The sequence below is a fragment of the Myxine glutinosa genome, chromosome 7 (assembly GCF_964187855.1).
Source record: "Myxine glutinosa chromosome 7, kmMyxGlut1.1, whole genome shotgun sequence".
Lineage (NCBI taxonomy): Eukaryota > Metazoa > Chordata > Myxini > Myxiniformes > Myxinidae > Myxine > Myxine glutinosa.
Window position 1 is genome coordinate 99241972 of NC_136267.1, and position 24098 is coordinate 99266069.

The following is a 24098-nucleotide window of genomic DNA, read 5'->3' on the forward strand; positions in this document are numbered from 1 at the left end:
GGCATGAGGCATGTCAAATATTTTTGGGGTCAGGGCAAAAGTCATGTGACACACGGTTTTATTTCCCAATTTTAGCAATTACAGTATTTAAATAATTTTACTTGAGAGAACAGTACAGGATTGTATATGCTTTTGGGAACCATTATTTATTAATATACACTTTACCATCTCCCTCCCCAGGCTAACCCCCGCTCTAGCAGGGAGAATGGGCTTAAAATGCCTGTTGTTGTTGTTGTTGTTACCATCTCCCTCTCCACTATCAATATGCAGCGATGCATTATTTATTTTTACGGCATAGCCCGTAGGACAATGCCATCTAGAACAGCATTTGTCTGTCCGTATGTATTCCCCCACAAACTTACACCAATCAGAGCTGAGGATCTGGTCACATGACAAGGGGACAGCATTTAGTAACCATTACAGTTGCATATTTTACTAAAAGGAAATATAATAACCCTCTGTGGAACGTTTTGGGGTCCCAGCGGGTGTAGTCAGGTAGATAGGAGGTTTCAGAAATTCCTCAATACAATTACGATTTTGAAATGTGATCGACATGGACCTTGCTCCCGAATTCGGAAGTGGACAGATGATAACGGTTTGCTGGTTTGATAATATCTCAATACGATCATGATTTCACATTATGTTTTGATATATTAACACTATAGTATTAATTTGTGATTGGAATGATGAATGATGTGTCGAAGGTGCACACAGATTGAATGTCTACACACACCAAGAACAAGTATTGAAAATTTATTATCTGGAGAAGATTCACTTGAATATAACGAGGATTACAACAAAGTTAACAGTACACTACGTCGGCATAAACGACCACAGACTCAACACAACATCTCAAGCAAAACTTTTGCCTGACTTGGTGGAATTCAGTACTTTTATAGTATTTCTGCAGACAAAGGAAAGTCTCCTGGAGCCTCGAGGAGTCAGACTGAGCAATGAGGGGTCAAGGGATTGAGACAGTGAGGCGCCCATGGGCATGGTAGAACATCTGTTTACCATTTAAACACAGGCCATGAAAGATAAGAAGCCTTCGGTGAAGAAGTGCAGGCATGGTGGTTTGTCATGTTGGCACCACTGGCGGAGACTCCGTCTGATCTTGTCTGGCAAAACAGCTTAAATACCTTAAAATTATTGTATTTCTTCCTTGCACAGATTATTGATGAAAGTTTTATTCCTATAAGTATTTCTAAGCACAGCAAACACACAAGTTCTATAACCCACAATACAGATTGATCAAATATTTATTATTGAAGTATTTCTACAATTGCATCTAAATTGGAGTGCTTTAACCACAAGCAATACATTGAAGATTATAATAACTGGTGTCTCTGTCTTAATCCGTGAGGATTTCAACAATTAGTGGGAAGAGGCCATCATTGGAGGTTTGCCATTGCCTTTAAACAGCAACAACAAATGACACTTATAAATCCTGGAAATTAAATCAAGTGATAAACTAGAACGGCACTCAGGAGAGACCATACCTCCGCCTGGTTGGCCATATCACTCAATGGTGAAGAATCACTTTTAAAAAATTATACTAGCTGAATCCGGATCCGGGTCCAGATCTTCACCAAAATTGAATCGATTCTTCCTTGTCACACACACAACCTGTCCAACAAGTTTCGTCCAAATCCATCCATAACTTTTTGAGATATCCTGCTATGTATCGTTTTTGGCCCGATCTCCCAATGGTGAAGAATCACTTAAAAAATTTAACAATTCTCATATCCGAATCCATATTCAGATCTTCACCAAAATCGAATCGAATCGTCCTTGTCAGACACCCAACCGATCCACTAAGTTTCGTCCAAATCCGTCCACAACTTTTTGAGATACCCTGCTATGTATCGTTTTTGGCCGATCTCTCCCAATGGTGAAGAATCACTTTAAAAAATCTAGTAGCCGGATGCGAATCCGGATCTTCACCAAAATCTAATCGTTTCGTCCTTGTCACATACGCTACATCTCTGCCAAATTTCGTCTGAATCCGTCCACAACTTTTTGAGATATTTTGTTCACAAACAAACGGACAGACAAACGGACAGGGGTGAAAACATAACCTCCATCCACAATTGGTGACGGAGGTAACAAATTTGAAACAAGATGCCGGCAATAGCTCGCCTACTCTCAAGAGAAAGACATCTCATGAACAGTTGGAAGTCCATTCAGACTTCCATAGATGCTGTTTGGAATGAATATTAGTACACCAGATTTACTCAAATTTTTGAAGGTATTGCGCATTTTATGGTAAAAGCACCAAATTTGGCACAGATCATCGTTAGGGTATACTTGTTCATTTAAGATCGGGACTCATCTTGTAGGTGACATACTTCCGGGATAAATCTAAGATGGTGGACATCACCATAAAAAGCACAGAATTATCCGTAATATATCATTATAAGGTATGTTAAACCATGGCAAGTCCTTATTTTTGTATGTTTAAAGGTCATAGATTATGAAAACAACACTTGCCACATTGAAAAATGTGATCTTCATATCCAATATGGAAGCCACCCAAAAATGTTGATATTTATAACCCGCTTCAATCACAGACCCAAGATAAAAACATTGATGAATTTTTTTTCAGACTATTCATTTTGTATGTTTTGGAAATGCTAATTATTGAAATAAACTTGCCAGCTCGAAAAATGTTATCTTCGGATTCAAAATGGCAGATCAAATATGGCTGCCAGCCAAATATATCGATAAATCTATGTTGCCTTTTCTTCCATAAACAAATTATCATAAAGCAAGTTTAAGTATGGAAAGGTTTTACTTTCGTATTGTGGCGGACACAAAAGCCCACTGGCGTGGTGACATCATTCCGCGCACCAAGTGGGCGGTGGCCACGCCCGAGGGGTAGGCGTGGCCTCATGATATACACCGGGCGCGCAGCCCGGAGCGCGCCAGTGTTACAGTGAGCTCCTGAAATAAAGACGCTTATAAGTTACCGCTTGTCTGCTTCCTCCTTGCTCGCAAGCAGCGCGCGTAACGCCGCACTTTACTGGTGACCCCCTTGACGTTGGATCTGCCGGAGCGATCCTTCCACACGCGACGCCATTGCCATGGCCAACTTCATCAAACTTCCCGAATTTTGGGAGGCCCAGGCCGAAGTCTGGTTCGTCCAGGCCGAAGCCCAATTTCAGCTTCGGCGCCTCACCGGCGATGACACGCGCTATTGCCACGTCGTCGCCTCCCTCGGGCCCGGCACGGCCGCTCGAGTTGTGTCCGTCCTTCGCCACCCACCGGACGGCCACAAGTACGAGGCACTCAAGCGGCTACTCCTAGCCACATTCGGCCTCACGGACGACGCACGGGCCGACCGCCTCCTGGATCTCCCCGAGCTCGGTGACACGCGCCCGTCGGTCCGAATGGACCATATGCTGTCACTGTTGGGCGACGAAGCCCCCGGTTCTCAATTCCGGGCGCTTTTCCGTCGCCAACTTCCAGCGCAGGTTCGCCTCGCGTTGGCCGGGACCGGGCTAACGGAACCCCGAGCATTGGCAGCCGAGGCGGACAAGTACTTCGCCGCTTCGGACACGCGGGCGAGAGTCGGCGTGGCCGTCACGGCCCTCGTGGCTGATGCTGCTGATGCTGCTGCTGATGCTGCTGATGCTGCTGCTGATGCTGCTGATCCACAGCATCAGCTTATACAGCATACGCAGCATGCTGATACGCACCTCGTGACCGCCGCCACGCCCCGCCCACCGCCGCGGCGAAAACCGCCACCGTGGGGAAACCCGCCAACTCCACCGGCCTGGCGGAGCCAGCCGCGCTCCTCCAGCTCCACCACCTGGTGCTGGTTCCACGCCAAGTTCGGCCACGAAGCTCGGCAGTGTCATCTGCCATGCTCCTTCAACAGGTCGGGAAACGCCTGGGCCGGCGCTCAATAGTGGCGATGAGCGCCGGCCGTTCGAGCAGCCTGCTGTTCATAACGGACACCTTCTCCGGGCGCCGTTACCTGTGCGACACGGGAGCGCAGGTGAGTGTCGTTCCCGCCGGCACGTCAGACAAGCACGCCGCGGGTGGGGGCCCCGCGCTGCTTGCCGCGAACGGGACGCCCATCCGTACGTATGGAAAACGCTTGCTCTCTCTGCGGTTCGGAGGGCAGGTTTTCCGATGGACGTTCGTCACTGCCGACGTGCCCATGGCACTGCTTGGCGCGGACTTCCTGTGCGCTAATGGGCTCCTGGTCGACGTCAAGCGCAGACGTCTTGTGCAGGCCGAGACGTTCAGCTCACTCGCTTGTGCGTTGCCCAGCTCAACGAGCGGCTTGCCAAGCGGCTTGCCGAACGGTTCGGTTCCGGCCACGTTGGTCTGTACGCTTCCGGCAGCGGACGCATTCACCCGCCTCCTCGCCGGCTTCCCGGCCCTCACGCGGCCCACCTTCTCGGCGGGGGCCGTCAAGCACGGGGTGGCCCATCACATCCCCACCGTCGGGCCACCGGTCTACGCCCGGGCACGCCGCCTCGAGCCGACGAAGCTGGCGGTGGCAAAAGCGGCGTTCGCTACCCTGGAGCGACTCGGCATCGTTCGGCTGTCAGAGAGCGCTTGGGCGTCGCCGCTGCACATCGTGCCGAAGCCCGGCGGGGGATGGCGACCGTGCGGGGACTATCGCCGTCTCAATGACGCCACGACTCCCGACCGCTACCCCGTCCCCCACATTCAGGACTTTTCCGCCCGTTTGGCGGGCATGTCCTTCTTCTCGAAGGTGGACCTCATACGCGGCTACCATCAGGTCCCCGTCAGGCTGGAGGACGTCCCAAAGACGGCGGTCATCACGCCATTCGGACTCTTCGAGTTCCTGCGCATGCCCTTCGGTCTGAAGAATGCGGCTCAGGCGTTCCAGCGACTGATGGACAGCATCCTGCGTGACTTGGATTTTGTCTACGTCTACCTGGACGATATCCTCGTCGCCAGCGCGTCCCGCGAAGAGCACCTACGCCACCTACGCACGCTCTTCGAATGCCTGGGCCAGCATGGCCTGATTGTGAACGCCGCAAAGTGCCGGTTCGGCACCACCATAATCGATTTTCTGGGGCACCGTGTCACCAGGCACGGAGCCGTCCCCCTGCCGGCCAAGGTGGAGGCGGTGAAGGGGTTTCCGCGCCCCCGCACGATCAGAGGGCTGCAGGAGTTCCTGGGCATGGTGAACTTTTACCATCGGTTCCTGCCCCGTATCGCCCAGCTCCTGCGCCCCCTGCACGAAGCTCTCCGAGGTAAGCCGGGCAAAGGCGACGTTACCTGGACCGAGCAGATGGACACGGCGTTCACGGGCGCGAAGCTCGCCTTGGCTAACGCCACCATGCTCGCGCACCCGGCGCCCGATGCACCGATTGCCCTCACCACCGATGCCTCGGACTACGCGGTGGGCGCGGTGCACGAGCAATGGGTGCGTGGAGCTTGGCAACCGCTGGCGTTCTTTAGCCAGCAGCTTCGCCCGCCCGAACGTCGTTACAGTACCTTCGACCGCGAGTTGCTCGGGCTTCACTTGGCGGTCAGGCACTTCCGCCATCTGCTCGAGGGCCGTGCGTTCACTGCCTTTGTCGACCACAAGCCGCTGATCTTCGCGATGGGCAAGGTCACCGAGCCGTGGTCGGCCCGGCAGCAGCGTCACCTCTCGGCCGTGTCCGAGTACACGACGGACATCCAGCACGTCGCGGGGAAGGACAACCCGGTGGCGGATTGCCTTTCCCGGGCCGTCGCCCACGCAGTCCACCTCGGCATCGACTATGCCCGGATGGCAGCGGACCAGGCCGCTGACCCCGACGTCCAGGCCTTGCGGACCGCCGTCACGGGCCTCCGCGTCACCGAGGTGGCGTTCGACGGCGCGGGCGCGGCCCTCTTGTGCGACGTCTCCCTCGGGCGTCCTCGCCCCATCGTGCCCGCGGGCTGGCAGCGCCAGGTGTTTGACGCCATCCACGGCCTGTCCCACCCGGGCGCGAGGGCCTCCCAAAGGCTGATCGCCGACAAGTTCGTCTGGCATGGCCTCCGGAAGGCCGTCCACGGCTGGGCCAGGACGTGCCTCGCATGCCAGCGCGCCAAGGTGCACCGGCACACCCAGGCCCCGTTGGCCCCGTTCACGGTGCCGGAACGCCGGTTTGACCACGTCCACGTGGACCTGGTGGGACATCTGCCCCCCTCGCGGGGTTTCACCTACGTCCTCACCATGGTGGACCGCACCACCCGGTGGCCGGAGGCCGTGCCCTTGGCGTCGACAATGGTGGCCGATGTCGCGCAGGCTTTCATCGCCACCTGGGTCGCCCGGTTCGGCGCCCCCTCAGACATCTCGTCCGACCGCGGCCCCCAGTTCACCTCGGAGCTCTGGGGGGCGGTCGCGCAGGGGCTCGGGGTCCGGCTGCACCGAACCACGGCCTACCACCCCCAGGCTAACCGCCTGTGTGAGCGATTTCACCGCTCATTGAAGGCCGCGCTCCGGGCCACCCTCCGCGACGGCGGCTGGGTCGACAGGCTCCCCTGGGTCCTGCTGGGCCTCCGGACGGCGCCCAAGGAGGACCTGCGCGCATCCGCGGCGGAGTTGGTCTTCGGGCAACCGCTGCGGGTGCCGGGCGAGTTCCTCCCCGACTCCACGGCACCATGGTCCGCGGCACAGCAGCGCTCCGCTCTGCAAGAGACCGCCCAGAGGTTCGCCCCGGTGCCAACGGCATGCCACGGGCACCCACCGACGCACGTCGCCCCGGAGCTTCGCATGGCGGAGTACGTCTTCGTCCGCCACGATGCCCACCGGACACCACTGCGGCCCCCATACGACGGGCCTTTCCGCGTGCTGGAGACCGGGGCGAAGCACTTCACCCTGGACATCGGCGGTACTCCTGACCGCGTTTCGGTAGACCGCCTCAAGCCAGCCCACCTCGACGTGGACCATCCACCGCCAGTGGCCCGACCCCCACGTCGGGGCTGCCCCCCTGCGGGCGGACCCCCGGCACCGCCCAGCCCCGCCGCCACGCCGCCCCCCGGTCCTGCACCCATCCCAGGGGCAGCCAGGGGCATCCCACCTGGCATCCCTGCACCCCGGACGCCGCCGATCGCCAGGGGGCGCTTTGGCCGGGTCATTCGTCTGCCCCGCAAACTGGCCCTCCAGGTGCGCGGGAATTCTGGGGGGGCGTGTGTGGCGGACACAAAAGCCCACTGGCGTGGTGACATCATTCCGCGCACCAAGTGGGCGGTGGCCACGCCCGAGGGGTAGGCGTGGCCTCATGATATACACCGGGCGCGCAGCCCGGAGCACGCCAGTGTTACAGTGAGCTCCTGAAATAAAGACGCTTATAAGTTACCGCTTGTCTGCTTCCTCCTTGCTCGCAAGCAGCGCGCGTAACGCCGCGCTTTAGTATATTTGAGGGTTGCATAAAGAATTGATGCATATACAGAGTGAGGAATGTTTGTTAAAAGCTAGACAATCAATCTCAGGGGCTGTTTCAATATGTGTCTAGTCCTGACAATCTGCTGAACAGGCACAGAGTGAAGTGCATTTCAGCATTGCCTTCAATCTGCAACGCCCACGGCATCCTTTCTTACATCCACAGTGTATCAGTTCGTAGCATGACTTTGATGCTTCTGGGAGAGTGGTCCAGAGGGGCCGCCAATCAGTCAAGACCTTGGTCCATCCCCAGTCAGAAGGGTTTGGCAACTGTGGATTGGAAGACAGACACATACTCCAGCAATGACACTGGCAACGGGCACGCTTTATGTGCTGCTCTAATGCAGCCTGTATTGGTGGAATGATTTCCAGCGAATGAGATTTCTGGGTGAACAGTTGCTTCCTAGCATCATTGACTCTACAGAGTTCACTGGTTCTGCAATACATGAGGACAAAAAACCGCTCTATCATTTCCATACACTTGTCATTGATAGCATTCCCCATGTTCATTAGCTCTTCAAATGCTTCTGTGACCTCAGGGTAGACATTCCATGTTAACCATGCTGTCTTCTTTCGAACACCTGCAAACGAAGACACCGTGTCACAGCCAGTAAGGGCATGAAACATTGGAAGGACAGTAGATTTCCGTGGGCCAATGGCTGCAACTACTTCATGGATTGCTATGAATCAGAAATTTCCACCTGTACCAAACGCCACCTGTACTTCATCTTGCATTATGCGGACGAGTGTCCCTATTGCGATCACGACGACAACAGTATCGACTGTACGCACCAACAATTTCCTGTACCCCTTGCTGACAGCATCTGCCATGTGCAAAAACAGGAGCGATGTCTTTTTCTTTGCGGAATTCTTCAATGTATGCCACTAACTGTGCCAAGGCGATACCATGTAGATGAGCATCGTTTCCATCACTATTGCTCCCCGTGTGGACACTTGATGCCTTGTTATACAAAGCTACAAGACATTTAGCATGCTATTTTACTTCTAATGATATCATGTCTCCTGGAGCTAACTTTGCCATGAGTTTAGTGTCTTGTAATTCATATGCACATTTCCGGACTCGCATATCAATATCAAATGTTGAAGCGTCGTGAAGACCACTTTGTCCTGCTGGTTCTTCACAGAATAAGCATGTTGGTTCAGCCGATATAGCTTGACCTGAACCACGTGTGTACATTGTCGAAGAAGGTACAGTGAGTGTCTTTAACAGTGTTTCGTCATAGCGTGTTCCAATTTCATGTCACTTAATTTTAGCAAACACCTTTTGTGCCATGCAGCCATGTTTGTCGCAAGTGTTGCTTCAATGCCGCTCCCATTATCAAGTCGATTGAGGTCAATATCCATGGGTAAGCACCTGAGTTCCTGAAATTCTTTGAGATTAGTTGCTAAAGACTTGTGGCCAGTTCCAACAATAGTTTTTGTTGTATTCTTTGCGGGGCACACTAGAGCATCCCCAGTGTCTTTCTGGCACAGTGCACACAGCTCCCAGTCGGTGGATGCAGTTTTCTTGGGTTGATTTGGCCTGCTTGAATGGGCAGGATCGATCAGCAGGAAACGCTTGGCCATGGTAGAAAGTGACTTTGTTAATCTATTCTACTGTGCTCTTCTCTATTCTACGCTACTCTACCTGTATAACACAAAAACTATGTGAAAGTATCATACATATGGTAGTGACATGTAACGCAATAACAGTATTGCAAAAAAATATATATCCCTTGAATTCCCATCATAAAAGATTATTGAACAATTGAGATTTAGGCCTATTTTACCCCACCCACATCGACCTTAAATGTTCAAAAAATTAGAGGAGAATGGATTGCGCTGAAAAATATCTTTAAAATGTAAAATAGAGTCCACATTGTGGTCGATTTTTTGCCTTCAAATACAAAAAATACACACATTTGAATAGGTTATTAACGGATAATAAAAATTTGACAATTCTGACTACTATGGCTTTCCATTACATACTTTTTTTAGACGTGGCATGACGTTGCATAACTTGACCCTTTTTTCGACAGAGGAAATGCGGGCTGTCAAAATTAATTCCAAGAAATTGAAAGGACCTTTTTGATAATATTGGAGGGTACATTTGTAATCTCACTATAATTCACCAAATGTCTGTCCGTCTGTCTGTCTGTCTGTCCGTTCGAAGGTACCGCAAAAACAGCTGAACCGATCGCAACGATATTTTGGGTGGGTAATCCTGGGATCCCCAAGAGTAAAATAGGCTATTTAATTTTTCCAATTTCAGCTTTGGTCTCAAGCATTCTCAGGTTTGGACTCCGCATAACATTCGCGTTCGCATAACGTTCATTGTGACGATGTTTTCATTGTGACGAAGTTGTTTTCCCGGGTGCCGCACAAACGCCTGCACTGATCGCTGCACAGCTGCACCAATCGGACTCAGTGACCTCGGACAAAGACCTTTTAGAAGGACATGGGTTGAATCCCTGCTTGAGAGAATTCCAACCCCCTCCCCGCCATCACGGACGTCTCTCCAGCTCACAATCCCACGAGATATGCGGAAAGGACGACCCAAAACCAATTATCTTCTTTATGATTCGTATATAAACATCACTAAAAGTAAATAATGACCTCGGCCAAAGTTCAAATGACGTGAGTTTAATCTCCACATGAGAGAATTCCACGTAGCTATTTGGGCGGTGCATATGCTAACAGATCGCTGTCTCCATCGATCTTGCCAAGGCCGTAACACCGATCGGCTCAAAATCCTTTTAACTGTTGACTTGGTAGTTTTTACAATGAAGGAAACATTAACAATGTTGTTAAAAGTTTATTTTGTGATTAATTTGTGATTGGAGTTATGTTGTTTGGAATGAAAAAAGAGAAATTGAGTTCAAGTGAATGACGACATGCCGTAATGGTTTCTACTTTCTGAACGTGACCTTTGCGGATCGCCATATGCAGATTTGCCACGGACCCAGGATCGATGTTTCTATACATGAACGTACCCGGTTGTTTGCGAACGGGTACGTTTTTCATGGAAGTCCTTCACGAACTTGCTGTCCATGTCTGATGTGCGACTGAAGGTGATACAGGAATGTGGAATTTATGTGTTTCAAGCTTTAGCATTCACCATATCTGCATTGCCTGTTTGCTTCCGGCCTCCCACCCGTGTGTAGCATGGGTATCTCACTTGTTCAGATAATGTATATAGCATGATATTTCATAGTATTATTTTGAAATAATAATAATAATAAGTATTATAAATAATAATAAGCAGAAATAATAATAAGTATTATGAAATAGGTGAAATGACGCCATCTGGTGTTTTACAAAATGTAAACAAACAATTGAGAATGAATGGAATCTCTGACTGCATGGAAAGTGCAGATCTTTATCATCTGTCAGTCATATCACTATTCTAATACACATTTATAAATGGTTTATACCTACCAAAGTCAGCATCCTGCGAAATAATCCCACATTTACATTTTAAACATAGGCGCGCATCAATGTGTAAGTTTACAATCCGTGAACGGTATGGCGGCCCATTCTCGCAAATCAAAATTGCCGAATTTAAAATGGCCGCCAAGGTCAAATCACGTGACCTTCAAGATGGGTCCCGATTTGAAAAGAAACTTTAGGGTATATAGAATCATTGTGCCAGATGTATTGCTTTTACCATAAAGTGCACAATTCAATCACAAATCTGCTGGACTAATATAGAGATATTGAATTAAAAGCAGAATGAGAAAATGATGTAAGGGTTTCCATTGGTGACATTCTTGGATTCCCCATTTGCAATATCGCCATTCGCTGGATATAGCAACATTCAGAATGGGTGCGTTTTCTGTGCAAGACGATGTATGCTGAGTCACTTTATCTCTTATACAAGCGTCGATTCTGTATACAAAAAAAGAAAGAAAAAAAAAGTCCCTCACGAACCTGCTGTCAATGCCTGATGTTCGACTGAAGATGGCACACGAATGTGGAATTTATTGGTTCATCAATTGCCATTCGCCGTTTTTTTACCCAAGTTATTCACGAACCGGCTGTCCATGCCTAATGTCAAAAAAAATTCGTACTTGCATTATTTGCTAACTGCTAACTGGTATCCCCACCCAGGTCATACTATCTTCTTCAACTAAAGTATCAAACAAGCTCAGCTATGCCATTGTTAGACGATCGGTGTTGTTTATATGTTTTAGCATCTTCATAACCAACACGCAATTAATACACGAGTTACTTATTGATGTAAGTATACAGTCACGTGAAAAAGTAAGTACACCCCATGTAAAGTTTTGACTTTTTCACCATATTTCAACATACAGCTATTTGATCTTCATTTCAACAATATTGACAGATAAAGGTGATATAATATAACAAATATCATGAAACATTTACATTTTGTAGTCCATTGTATGAATGAAATAAACATAAATGCAAATTTTGTATGTGGAAAAAGTAAGTACACCCCGACATTTATCACTACTTCAAATCCCTAAAATTAGAATCAGGTGCACCAGCTCAGGTGCAAATGATTAGATTATTAGAACATCGTTAGAGAGGATCTTGGAGGAACCTGTCTTATTTAAACCTCAGACATTTAGTTTGGTTTGCTCTTTGTTGTTGAAGTGTGCGGCGTCACCATGCCTAGATCAAAAGAGCTCTCTGAGGCCTTCAGAAAGAAGGTTATGGATGCCTACGAGTCTGGGAAGGGATTTAAAAAGATCTCCAAAGAATTTGAAATCAATCATTCGACTGTCCGGAAGATCATCTACAAGTGGAGAAGATTCCAAACAACTGCCAACTTGTTCAGGCCAGGCCGCCCCAGCAAGTTCAGCCCGAGAGCAGACCACAAGATGCTGAAAAAAGTCTCTAAGAACACCAGAATGTCATCACGGGACCTACAGGTAGCTCTTGCCACTGTTGATGTCAAAGTGCATGAGTCTACCATTAGAAAGAGGCTACACAAATTTGATCTACATGGGAGGTGTGCCAGGAGGAAACCTTTGCTGCCCAGAAAGAACATCAGGGCAAGACTAAAGTTTGCCAATGAACACCTCGGCAAAGACCAGCACTTCTGCAACAATGTGCTCTGGACAGATGAGTCAAAGGTAGAGCTATTTGGCCACAGTACCAGAAGACATGTTTGGCGAAAACCAAAGACAGCATTTGACCACAATAACCTGATACCAACTGTAAAGCATGGTGGTGGAAATATTATGGTTTGGGGCAGCTTTGCTGCATCACGGCCTGGGCAGCTCAGCATCATAGAATCCACTATGAATTCTTCATTGTACCAGAGAGTGCTTGAGGATAATATGAGGCCATCTGTCGGCAAGTTGAAGCTCAACCGAAGGTGGACCTTGCAACATGACAATGACCCTAAACATACCAGTAAATCCACCAAGGAATGGCTGAAAAGAAAGAAATGGAGGGTTCTGGAATGGCCAAGTCAAAGCCCGGATCTAAATCCCATCGAGATGTTGTGGGGGATTTGAAACGAGCTGTGCATGCAAGAAACCCCTCAAACATCACACAGCTGAAATAATTCTGCATGGAGGAATGCGCAAAAATTACTCCCAGTCGATGTCAGAGACTGGTAGACAGTAATAAGAAACGCCTACTTGAGGTTGTTTCTGCCAAAGGGGCAATACCACCTATTAGAGCCAAGGGTGTACTTACTTTTTCCACATGCGAAATTTGCATTTATGTTTATTTAAATTATACAATGGACTACAAAATGTAAATGTTTCATGATATTTGTTATATTATATCACCTTTATCTATCAATATTGTTGAAATGAAGATCAAATAGCTGTATGTTGAAATATGTTGAAAAAGTCAAAACTTTAGATGGGGTGTACTTACTTTTTCACGTGACTGTATACACTTTACCATACCAGACTCAGTGGCTTTATCATAATTGTTGTAAAATCAAGGATACAACATTGTCTCAGATCATGAGTTTAATCTGAATCGATCCCTAGCAATACCTGTAAAGAGAATCAGCAAATATCATATCAGTACTCAGCATTCATCTGGATCGATAATGGGTTTACAACCGAGCACAAGCAAGCATTGAGCAAAGTGATTGTACGTACCATTCTAAGCATGCACCTATGTAACACACAATATATGTCACAGGAATCGCTGCGCTTAATGTCCAAGATTTTTATAATTGCCGCGCAGTGGATAGAAGGCGCATGACACCTGGGCTTGGACTTCGACACAATTTCACGACATTCACCCCGGCGTTAAAACTACACTACCCCCCCCCCCCCCCCCCCCCCCGTGGTTAGAACCAAGCTAGCAAGCTATGTTGCGCTTGTAGTAGTATTATACAGGAAACTTCAGTTAGCAGATGGTTACATAAAGCAGCGATTTATGTTAATCCCAGCCGAAGCGATCGGGACGGCGAATTTCGCTTCCGGCGCGCGTTCGATACACATCTACACATCTGGGGCTTCAACCGCGAGTCTGAATTCACCCTCGTCGGGATAACTGCCTATCTCGGGTGATGGCGGCGACACCTCAATGTCGATCGGATCAGGCGCGTGCGGGGGCAGGGTTGACGGTGAATTCCCCATCATCGGATTCCCCGGGCTGAGCTCCGGCCGAGCGGTATCCCCGCGTGGAGCAAGATGACACACCGAAACCGTAGACTCGCATCCATTTGGCAGCAGCACTCGAGCGTGCTCAGGATTGGTTTGAAGAATATGAACCTTGTCGAAGAGCGGGTCGTATTTACTCGGGCGAACTGCGCATTTGAGGAAAGCCGGTCCGGGCTCGGCAAGCCAGCCCGGCAAAGGTCGGACAGCACCTGAACGGCGCGAGTAACAAAACAGACGATCGTGAGGAGTTTGATTTGTAGCGGTGCACAATAAAGTCCTGATCGAATTCAACGCCCCGTGTACCATCCAGGTCCATCAGTCTAGTCCTAGTCCACGGGTCTTAAGGCCCAGAGTAATGGCCTTCCATATAATGCCATTAAATCTTTCCACCTGACCGTTCACCTATGGCCTGTACTGAGTAGTATAGCTAGAAGCGATATTTCGCTGGAGCAAAAAGGTTCGCACGTCTTGGGACCTAAACACTGCACCTCGATCGGTGTGTACATAGGCTGGATTCCCGAACATGGAAAACAAAATCTGCAGACACCGGATAACCGTCCCAGCGGACATATCGCTGCACGGAAAAGCAAAAGGGAATCTGGAGAACTCGTCGACTATCGTGAGAAGGTAGCGTGAGCTACCCGAAGCCGGTAGACTAGGACTAGCAGGTAGACTCGAAGCCGGTAGGGGCCCTTTGAAGTCCATAGCCAATCTCTCCCATGGCTGAGTAGCCTGGATCAGCGTACCCATCTGTGGTTTGTTGAAACGAGGTTTGAATTCAGCACAAATGGAACAAGTGCGACATAGCTGACCAATGTCCTCAACAGAGTAGGGCAAATTGCGACTGCGCACATAATGAGCCAGACGAGTCACACCAGGGTGGCACAACGTTTCATGAAGAACACTCAGATCTTCAAAGGAGGTGAGACTCGCGCACACAGCTGGGCATGATAATGCGTCCACTGCGAGATTATCCCGCCCCGGGCGATACTTGATGCTGAAGCAATAATCTGCTAATTCTATGTGCCACCGAGTGATTTTCTCGTTCTTAATGCGCTGGGAATGGCGTGTGTCGTACATGAAAGCGACACTTTGCTGATCAGTGATGACTTCAAAACGTTTACCAAGTAAATATGGTCTCCAACGCCTAATAGACTCAACTATGGCGTACGCTTCTTTTTCGACAGATGAGTGACGTTTCTCCGTGGAGGAGAGAGTTCTTGAAAACAAGGCCACAAGTTGCCCCCCTTGAGAGAGCATGGCAGCTATCGCGTGGTCCGATGCATCGCTTTCCAAAACAAAGGGAATGTTTTCATCTATAGACGACACAGTGGCGCCAGCTATGTCTGACTTCAGTCCATGGAAAGCGACCTTGGCGGCATGACACATGGGGAACACTTTGCAATCCACAAGGGGACAGAGCTTTTCAGAGAAATTTTGGACCCACTTTGAATAATGTGCAAACAGCCCGAGGTCACGCTTCAAAGAAGCATGATCATGTGGCGGGGCCATGTCGAGCAAGGGTCGCAGTCGCTCTTTGTCTGGGGTGATTGTGCCCTGGGTCACGGTGTACCCCAGGAGATCTATAGTCCGAGTCGAATAGCGACATTTAGCCTCGTTCAAAGTCAGCCAGTACTTGCACGCAACCTTGAGGAAGCGCTGCAGATTAGCATCATGATGAGCTTGATCGTACCCACAAACCGTTAGGTTGTCCAAGTAAACAAAGACATCTGTTAATTGTTCCTTCGCAATTATGTCATCGATGGCCGTTTTGAAGCATGAACCCCGTTTGTGACTCCGAAAGGCAAACGAGTGAACTGGTACAACCGCTGTCCGGATTCAAACCCAGTGTAGATGTGATCGGCCGCCGCAATTGGAATTTGATGATACACACTTCGGAGATCTAAAGTGCTGTACACCTGGTACTGTGCCACCTGTCGGACCAGGGAATCCAATCCTGGGAGTGGGTAGGCATCCAATTCTGTAAATCTATTTATAGTCTGCGAGTAGTCGATTACCATGCGTTTGCGATGTTTTTCGGTCTGGACTACCAAAACTTGGGCTCTCCAAGGCGATCGACTAGGTTCGATTATTCCCTCTTTTAGAAGTCGACTCGTGTCCTCAGCAATAAATTGCGTGTCAGCCCTTGAGTATCGTCGTGATTTAACGGTGACCGGGGTGCAGTCAGGAGTCAAATTGGGAAACAGCGACAGGGGTTCTATTTCCATCCCGGCCAGAGCACATACAGAAAGAGTATTGTTACGGACCGCGGATTAGGATGTTATTTACCGAGCAGTGGTATTACCGCGGCCGAACAGTTGCTCCCCTTTTCTTCCCTTACACCACCCGATTCACCCAGACATTGGCCAAATCGCGCTATGCTAAATCAATGATGGAAAGGACACGACGACTGGGAAAGAGGAAACGACGCAAGGGGTACAGTTCTCAAGACCTCTGGAGGAGGGTATAATTACAGTGGTGGAGAAAAGGGGGTAGATTACAAGGCAGAGTGAGGTAAAGACACAGAAGAGATGGGCACTTAAATACCGTCTTATCTTAACCCAGACAGACCACGGAAAAACGGACAAGGTAGACTTACACAGGGATTGATGGCAGGAAGGGACAGGTAGGTCGATAGCACAAGGTGCACCTTGGCTTGGGGACAGGATAAAGCACGGTCCAAAAGATGCAGGGAGGTGTCACAGCGCTCGGAGGGGACGTCTTGCTTGCTCCAAGCTCAGCGCGCATCTGGCGTCACCTCCCTCTCACTGCGCATGCTCAGCGGGGAGTGACACGCCCTCGGCTGGTTGGTTCCGCCCCACTGGGGCCGGTCCGCCGCTTCCATTGGGTGCGGGGGTTACCGGGCTCCGCCCTTGACGAAGAGCTGACAGGGAGCCCCTGTTTGGTAACCCCGTCGAGCACATGTTCCATGGCGGCTCGTTGGGAAGGCCTGGTGCCCTCCCATCGCCCCTACCAACCAAGCCGGAGTGAGGACGCGCACTCCCTTCGCTCGTTGTTGTTGTTGTTGTTGTTGCTGAACTGTGAGGAAGAGCTGCGGGGAGGTATTGGGAGGTCCTAAACTTCCTAACGGTGCCATACAATCACATTCTGGTGCAACGAAGGGTCAGAATTAATGGAAACGAATCCTTAACTGACATAGACTAAGAATAACTAGCAAGATGTCCTATAGTTGTCTTACATGAGATGCAGTGAACCTGGGTGCGACATTTAATGGGGGAAATAGGGGGAGATCGGGTCTACAGAGTGTTGTTTACAGAAAATGGGACTAGGGAATGGGGGATTGGGGAGAGTTGGGAAGTATTGAGGAAATAGGGGAATATTTACAAGCGGATATGGATGGATGCAAATCCCATATCCGCAACAGTATTATCACCACCAAATTCCATTTCTAACCGACCATGACGACGGAGAAAATCATGTCCCAACAAAACTTCTGCACATAACGTCAGTAAGACCATTAAATGAACATCCGGAAACATCCGGCCATTTATCACTAGCTTCAGCCGACATTCTGCTTTAGTACGCATCCATAGGGCCTGGGAAGCCATGAAAATATGGCGCGATGTCCCGAGAATCGCCCAGCCATGCTTCTGGACGAGTCGCATGTCAATGTAGCTATCAGTTGAACCCATGTCGATCAAGGTGTTTACCATCTGTCCCTCAATCATAACTGGGACAACAGCGCTGGACAGTCCGGGCAGCCTGGAAGTTGTCGAGACATCCAGAGGTGGCGATCAAGCCACGCGCGTGGGCCCGACGCCGGCCAGCATCGAGCGTGGAGCCGAACGAGCCCCGTGCGGTGAAATGATCCCAGTCAAGGTCGCACGTGAAGCCGCTCGAGGCCCGTGCGGGGATATGATCCCAGCAACGCCGCGCGGGGTGCCGATTGTGCCTTGGGCGGTGAGAGGATCATGGACAGTGTCGAGCGAGTTCGCCGGCCTCGTGACGAGCGGCATACCTTTGCAAAATGGCCTCTCCGTGAGCACGAGTGACACGTCGCTTCTCGCGCCGGGCAAACTGACCTCAAATGAATCCGGTTTCCGCAGAAAAAGCACTTAGCATTACTCCCTGCAGACAGCTGCTTGTGCCTGAAGCTTCGGAAGCTTCCGTTGTCCCTGATTCCAGCGGAGGTTCAGCATCCGTTCGCTCCGCAATAGCAGCACTCTCCGGTCATTTCTCACCAGTTAAGCCTGCCGTGACGTACGGGCGGTCGTATGCTTCCGATTGTGTCTGTGCCTCGTGAAGCACGAGTGCCAACTCATGAGCCTTCTTTAGCCTTAGATCCTTCGTCTCCAGCAATCTTTGACGTATTATTGGCGAGTAGATCCCCGAAACAAAAGAATCACGCATAAGATCATCACACACCTGTTCGTGCATCCGAACTTCAGCTGTACAGTCTTTAGCTAAACGGCGAAGTTCCTGAACGAAGTGATCGATGGATTCCGAAGGGTCCTGTCGCCGTGAAGCGAACTGGTAGCGAGTGTAGACCACACTCCGAGTCTTAATGTAAATTCGACGTAGCTCAGCCTCGGCGGCGGCAAACGTGTCACATTGAGAAATGTACTCATAAACGGAATGCGTCACGTGGGAATTAAGAACAGCTAGCTTGATCTCGTCCGTGAGATCCGCTTGGATTCCCAGGTAGCTTGTCAGCAGATGCAACCAGTGTTTGAGCTGGGCAGACGCGTCCGGCACCTGAGGGTCTCCTCCGAAGGTAGGTACTTGTAGCAACTTATGAGACATGACGATCTCGATCAAGACAAGAGATGGATTGAGATTAATTGTTGTAAAATCAAGGATGCAACATTGTCTCAGATCATGAGTTTAATCTGATTCGATCCCTAGCACTACCGGTAAAGAGAATCAGCAAATATCATATCAGTACTCAGCATTCATCTGGATCGATAATGGGTTTACAAGCAAGCATTGAGCAAAGTGATTGTACATACCATTCTAAGCATGCACCTACGTAACACACAATATATGTCACAGGAATGATCGCTGCGCTTAATGTCCAAGATCTTTATAACTGTCGCGCAGTGGACAGAAGGCGCATGACACCTGGGCTTGGACTTACACACAATTTCACGACAATAATGGTTAGAGATTTTACTCTGAGTCTGGTAGGTCGGTGGTTTGAACTCTGGCTGAGTCATACCAAATATTTTTAAAATTGTACTTGCTGCTTCTTGCTTGACGCTCAGCATTTAAAAAGGATGGAGCACGGACAAACAACCATCGGTTACTAATATTAACATATGCTTTGATAGGCCTAATGGCTGCTTCCTGTGTCAAATTATTAATTCAGTAATTAATTTGTTATTTATTTATATTTATTATTTGATTTATTTATTTATACTAGTGCTCCCTATGGGAGCAGGAGGAGGGGTTTTGTTATCTTATTTGAGGTATATAGAATACAGTAGATCTAGGCTGTGGTCCTCTTGTCTGTGGTGGATGCAATAAACACATAATGCCTCAAGGATGTCAGGATTCCTCCAGATTTCTTTCAGGTTTGTGTTAAACAGCAGTAGTGACTTTTTAAAAAGGTAATCCTATGTGTTTGTGGTTTATAATATTGTGACGGTCCTACAAAACCGTCATTCCCCAGGCAACAGCAACCACCATACAGGTCCAACAAACAACAACAACAGGCATTTTAAGGCTATTTTCCCTGCAAGAGCGGGGGTTAGCCTTGCGGTCCCCATGACAATCTTCTCCATTTTGTCCTATTTTCTGCATCTCCCCTTGTTAACCCCCTTGCCCGCATTTCTTCTTCGACCATCTTTAGCCAAGTCTTTCTCGGTCTTCCCCGTCCTCTACTTCCTTCTACATTCATTTCCATCACTCTTCTCAACCAGTCACTTTCATCCTTCCTCAACACATGCCCAAACAATCTCCAAACTGTTTCTCTTCACAGCATCCATCACAGGCTCTATTCCCATCATCTTTCGCAATTCATCATTTGTCTTCCTCTCTCTCAATGATACTCCACAAATCCACGGAACCATTCGCATTTCCACCCTTTCCAGCCTTCGTTGCTGCTCTACGTTCATTACCCATGTCTCGCTCCCATGAATCATAACACTTCTCACACATGCAGCATACACCTTTCCCTTCAGCTTCAACGACACTCCCCTCCTAGTCAGCACGCCACTCAGTTCCCGAAACTTCTTCCATGCACATCTCACTCCAGCAACCATTGCCGAGTCTGATCCAACTTCTCCATTCAGCATGTCTCCTAGGTAACAAAATGTTTTCACACCTTCTAGCTTCACACCGTCTCCAAGATCCAACTCAACATTTCCTCCAGCTGCAGCTCCCTCTGTGCACACCTTACACTTACTTGAATGTAGCTGCCACACTGGTTAATGACCCTCTCAAACCACATTTTTGATGAACCCACTCAGCGCACATTGTACATTGAATGGAATTCACTCTGACACCCTTCCTGCACAGCACATGGCCACTTCCCAGTTCTTTCCACCTCACCACATGCTTTACCACTTGCCATCACCTTCGTTTTTCCGATATTCACCTTCAGACCTTTTGTCTCCATACATTCCTTCCACTTGTTCATCTTCTCCTTCAGTCCATCAATACTTTCTGCAATCAACACCAGATCATCTGCATGCAACAACTCCCACGGTAAACCCTCCTTTACGTTCCGAGCCAGCACCTCCATCACAGCTACAAATAGTAGTGGACTTAGTACCGACCCCTGATGCACTCCCACCTTCACCTCAAACTCACCACTGTTCCCGTCCTTCATCCTTACAGCTGTGCCTTAGGGACCATACAGGTCCCTAGTTAGTTCTTTCATTAGTAATCGTCAGATAGTCCTCACCTTTTGTGTAGTGTGTTTATTGAGTCAATATGCATTGTGTGGGATTATAGTTAGGGTTTTCCCCTCTTTCACTCTCGTTTATTCCCCACTTTAAAGTTAAACTTGATCACCATCGAGCTACATTGGTTTTGATCCTTAATTTTCATATGTGGGCCAAAACCCAATTCAAATCACGTGCCAGAACTAAATTGTCACACCACTCTAATCTCCACCACACTCTTCCTACAAATGCTACATCACCACACTACACTAATAAAATAATTAAAACACATTTATAAACACTGCACATTATACAAGAAGATGAATTCCCGGGTTTGACCGATCTTGTTCTTTTGCTTTATTTTGCTTTTGCCTTGGTCTGGAGAACTGAAAAGTGATCCCTACCTCGACAATCAGCTGAACAGACCAGGTAGGCTCTTATGTGTAGCCTAAGCGACTTTTTAAAGAAGATAATCCAACTTTCGTTTTGTATGTAGCAGATGGGAGCGACATTTTCTTCTGCGCCATCCCTACATAGATCCCTACATCCCTACATAGTACTAGCATACTCTCTGATTATTAGAACATAATACAAGCTCATAATACACGCTCTCCATTGCTCAAATCATGACATCTGAACCACAATACAAACCACAACTCCGCCTCAACCATAGCTCCCCTGCCATGCCGCCTCTACCACCGCGTCAATCACAATCACAACAGACGTCTGCCGCCGCCTTTGGAGCAACGAGAACGATGGCGTGATGTGCCGGCAGCAGGCACTTCTGACATGGACGTTCAGACCTCATTATCACTTAGTGCAAATGTGTGCTAATTGGCTATTAGTAGTAGTAGAAAATGTAGTAGCCCTGACGCTTCGCTTACCTGTAAAGCTAATTAGGCTTCCAGTGTACGTTTGTGCTGGGAAAGCACAGCAGCAAAATACGCCAGCCATGTGTTAATTGCACAGTTTTGACTTGTGGGGTCGTCTGGGAGGTAATGACGGCAGTTGAATGACTGGAGGCTCAAGTGGGTGGTGCCATCCCTGGATAAATTGGGTGTGCACCAATGGGCTCTCTGCAAATTCCATTAACCACGCCTCGTGACTCTTTCGATCCGCACCTAAGCTCTGCTCCCGCCCAAGCGGCGAGAGGATCTTTGGCCAAAGGATCTTTGTCTAGAGGATATTTTGACTTGGTCGGCGGGAATATTGAGGAAGGCAGGTCAGAGCTGGAGCTGTGGACCGAGTTTGCAGGATGGAGCGCTGGGTGAGCGAGCGATTCAGGCAGGGCGCGTTCATTAAGGCCAAGCCAATTATCACTGCACACATAAGTTAATCTCTCACCTCACGCAGTAAGTAAATTTGTCTCCTCACATGTTCTTTCTCTCTCTTGTCTGATCATCTACTTTGGACGCAGGACCTCAACGTAGGCACAGCCGCAAACCGTCCTTTTCAGGACAAACCCACAGATATGCACCTCTTTCCAGTTTCCTCCTTACACCTCTTCAATATGCACCAGAGACAAAACCAGTATTCCTTCTTTGTACCCCTTCCCTCTGCGAATGAGCAGCGTGGGCTCGTCGGCCCACCCAGGGTGAGCAAAGAGGTCAAGGTCACAACGACCACGCCCTGCTCTAATATCTCACTTTCTCTACCTTCGGCGGATGATTCTGATTGGGCGCTCTTGCACTGTGTTTAGATAGGTAAAGGTATAAGCTAGGTTGTTTGGTGTAACTCTGCTCTTTACCTCCGCCACAGAAGGTGGATGGAGGCTATGTTTTCACACCTGTCTGATTGTTTGTCTGTTTCTTTGTAAAGTTGTGAATCTCAAAAAGTTGTGGGCAGATCCGACCTATCGGTGGGATACAAAACGTAAACTGGTCAGCTTGGTGGATGTATGCTCTCTACCGAGTGCAGTTCTAGTTTGCATGTATAATGCAACTATACTGGTGAATAATAAAGACATGTTTGTACAGGTGTTTGCTGCTTTGGAAGCATTTGACAGAACTTGTACTCCTGGAGGAGGAAAAGATGCTTTGGGAGTCTTCCATGATTCTGGCCTCATCTTTGCAGCAACCAACGGCAACAGGAGCACAGACAAAGGTTGAACCTGCCTATAACTAACTCCAATATCAACATCCTAAAATAGTACTGCAACTGAAGAACCTTTTAAATAATAATAATAATAATAACTAGAACTGCCACTTTAAAACTGCTGGCAGTGATGACCGGTTTACTCGCACCCACTTTTGATGCAACCCCACTGTTGATACAACCCCACTTTTGATACAACCCCACTTGTGATACAACCCCACTTTCATTGGACATGCTTTGACACAACCCCCTTGGATACAACCCCGACACACACACACACACACACACACACACACACACACACACACACACACACACATCCCCCCTACCCCCTCCCACACCCACACCCACACCCCTCCCCCACATGCACACCCTTCCAAACACACCCCCCCCACACACACACACACACACACAAACACACGCACACATCTCTACACCCCCCCCCCACCCCAACACACACACACACACACACACAAATCCCCCCACTCCTAACACACACAAACACACGCACACATCCCCCCTACCCCCACCACACCCCTCCCCCCATACGCACACCCCTCTAAACACACACACACACACACATACACACACACACACACACACACACACCAACCCCCCCCCCCCCACACACACACACACACACATATCCCCCCACCCCTAACACACACACAAACACATGCATACATCCCCCCACCCCCAACACACACACACACACACACACACACACACACACACACACACACACACACACACACACACATACACACACACATCCCCCCTACCCCCACCCACACCCCTCCCCCCAAACACCAAACACACACACACACACACACACACACACACACCAACCCCCCCCCCCCTCCACATACACAAACACACCCCACCCCCAACACACACACACACACACACACACACACACACACACACACACACACACACATCCACACATATCCACACACACACCCACACACACACCCACACCCCTCCCCCCCCCCCCACACACACCCCTCCACACACACACACACACACACACACACACACACACACACACACACACACACACACACACCAACCCCCCCCTCCACATACACAAACACACCCCACCCCCAACACACACACACACACATATCCACACAAACGCACATCCCCTTCCACACC

General features: G+C 49.2%; 1 protein-coding gene across 1 annotated transcript in view; it reads left to right on the forward strand.

Annotated features, from left to right (window-relative positions):
• Nucleotides 1–24098, forward strand: part of LOC137431468 (complement C3) — a 613976-nt gene that overhangs the window by 252630 nt on the left and 337248 nt on the right. The window contains exon 16 of the mRNA XM_078782039.1: nt 22823–22949. Coding sequence (XP_078638165.1) covers nt 22823–22949 — 127 coding nt within the window. The remainder of the gene's footprint in view (nt 1–22822; nt 22950–24098) is intronic.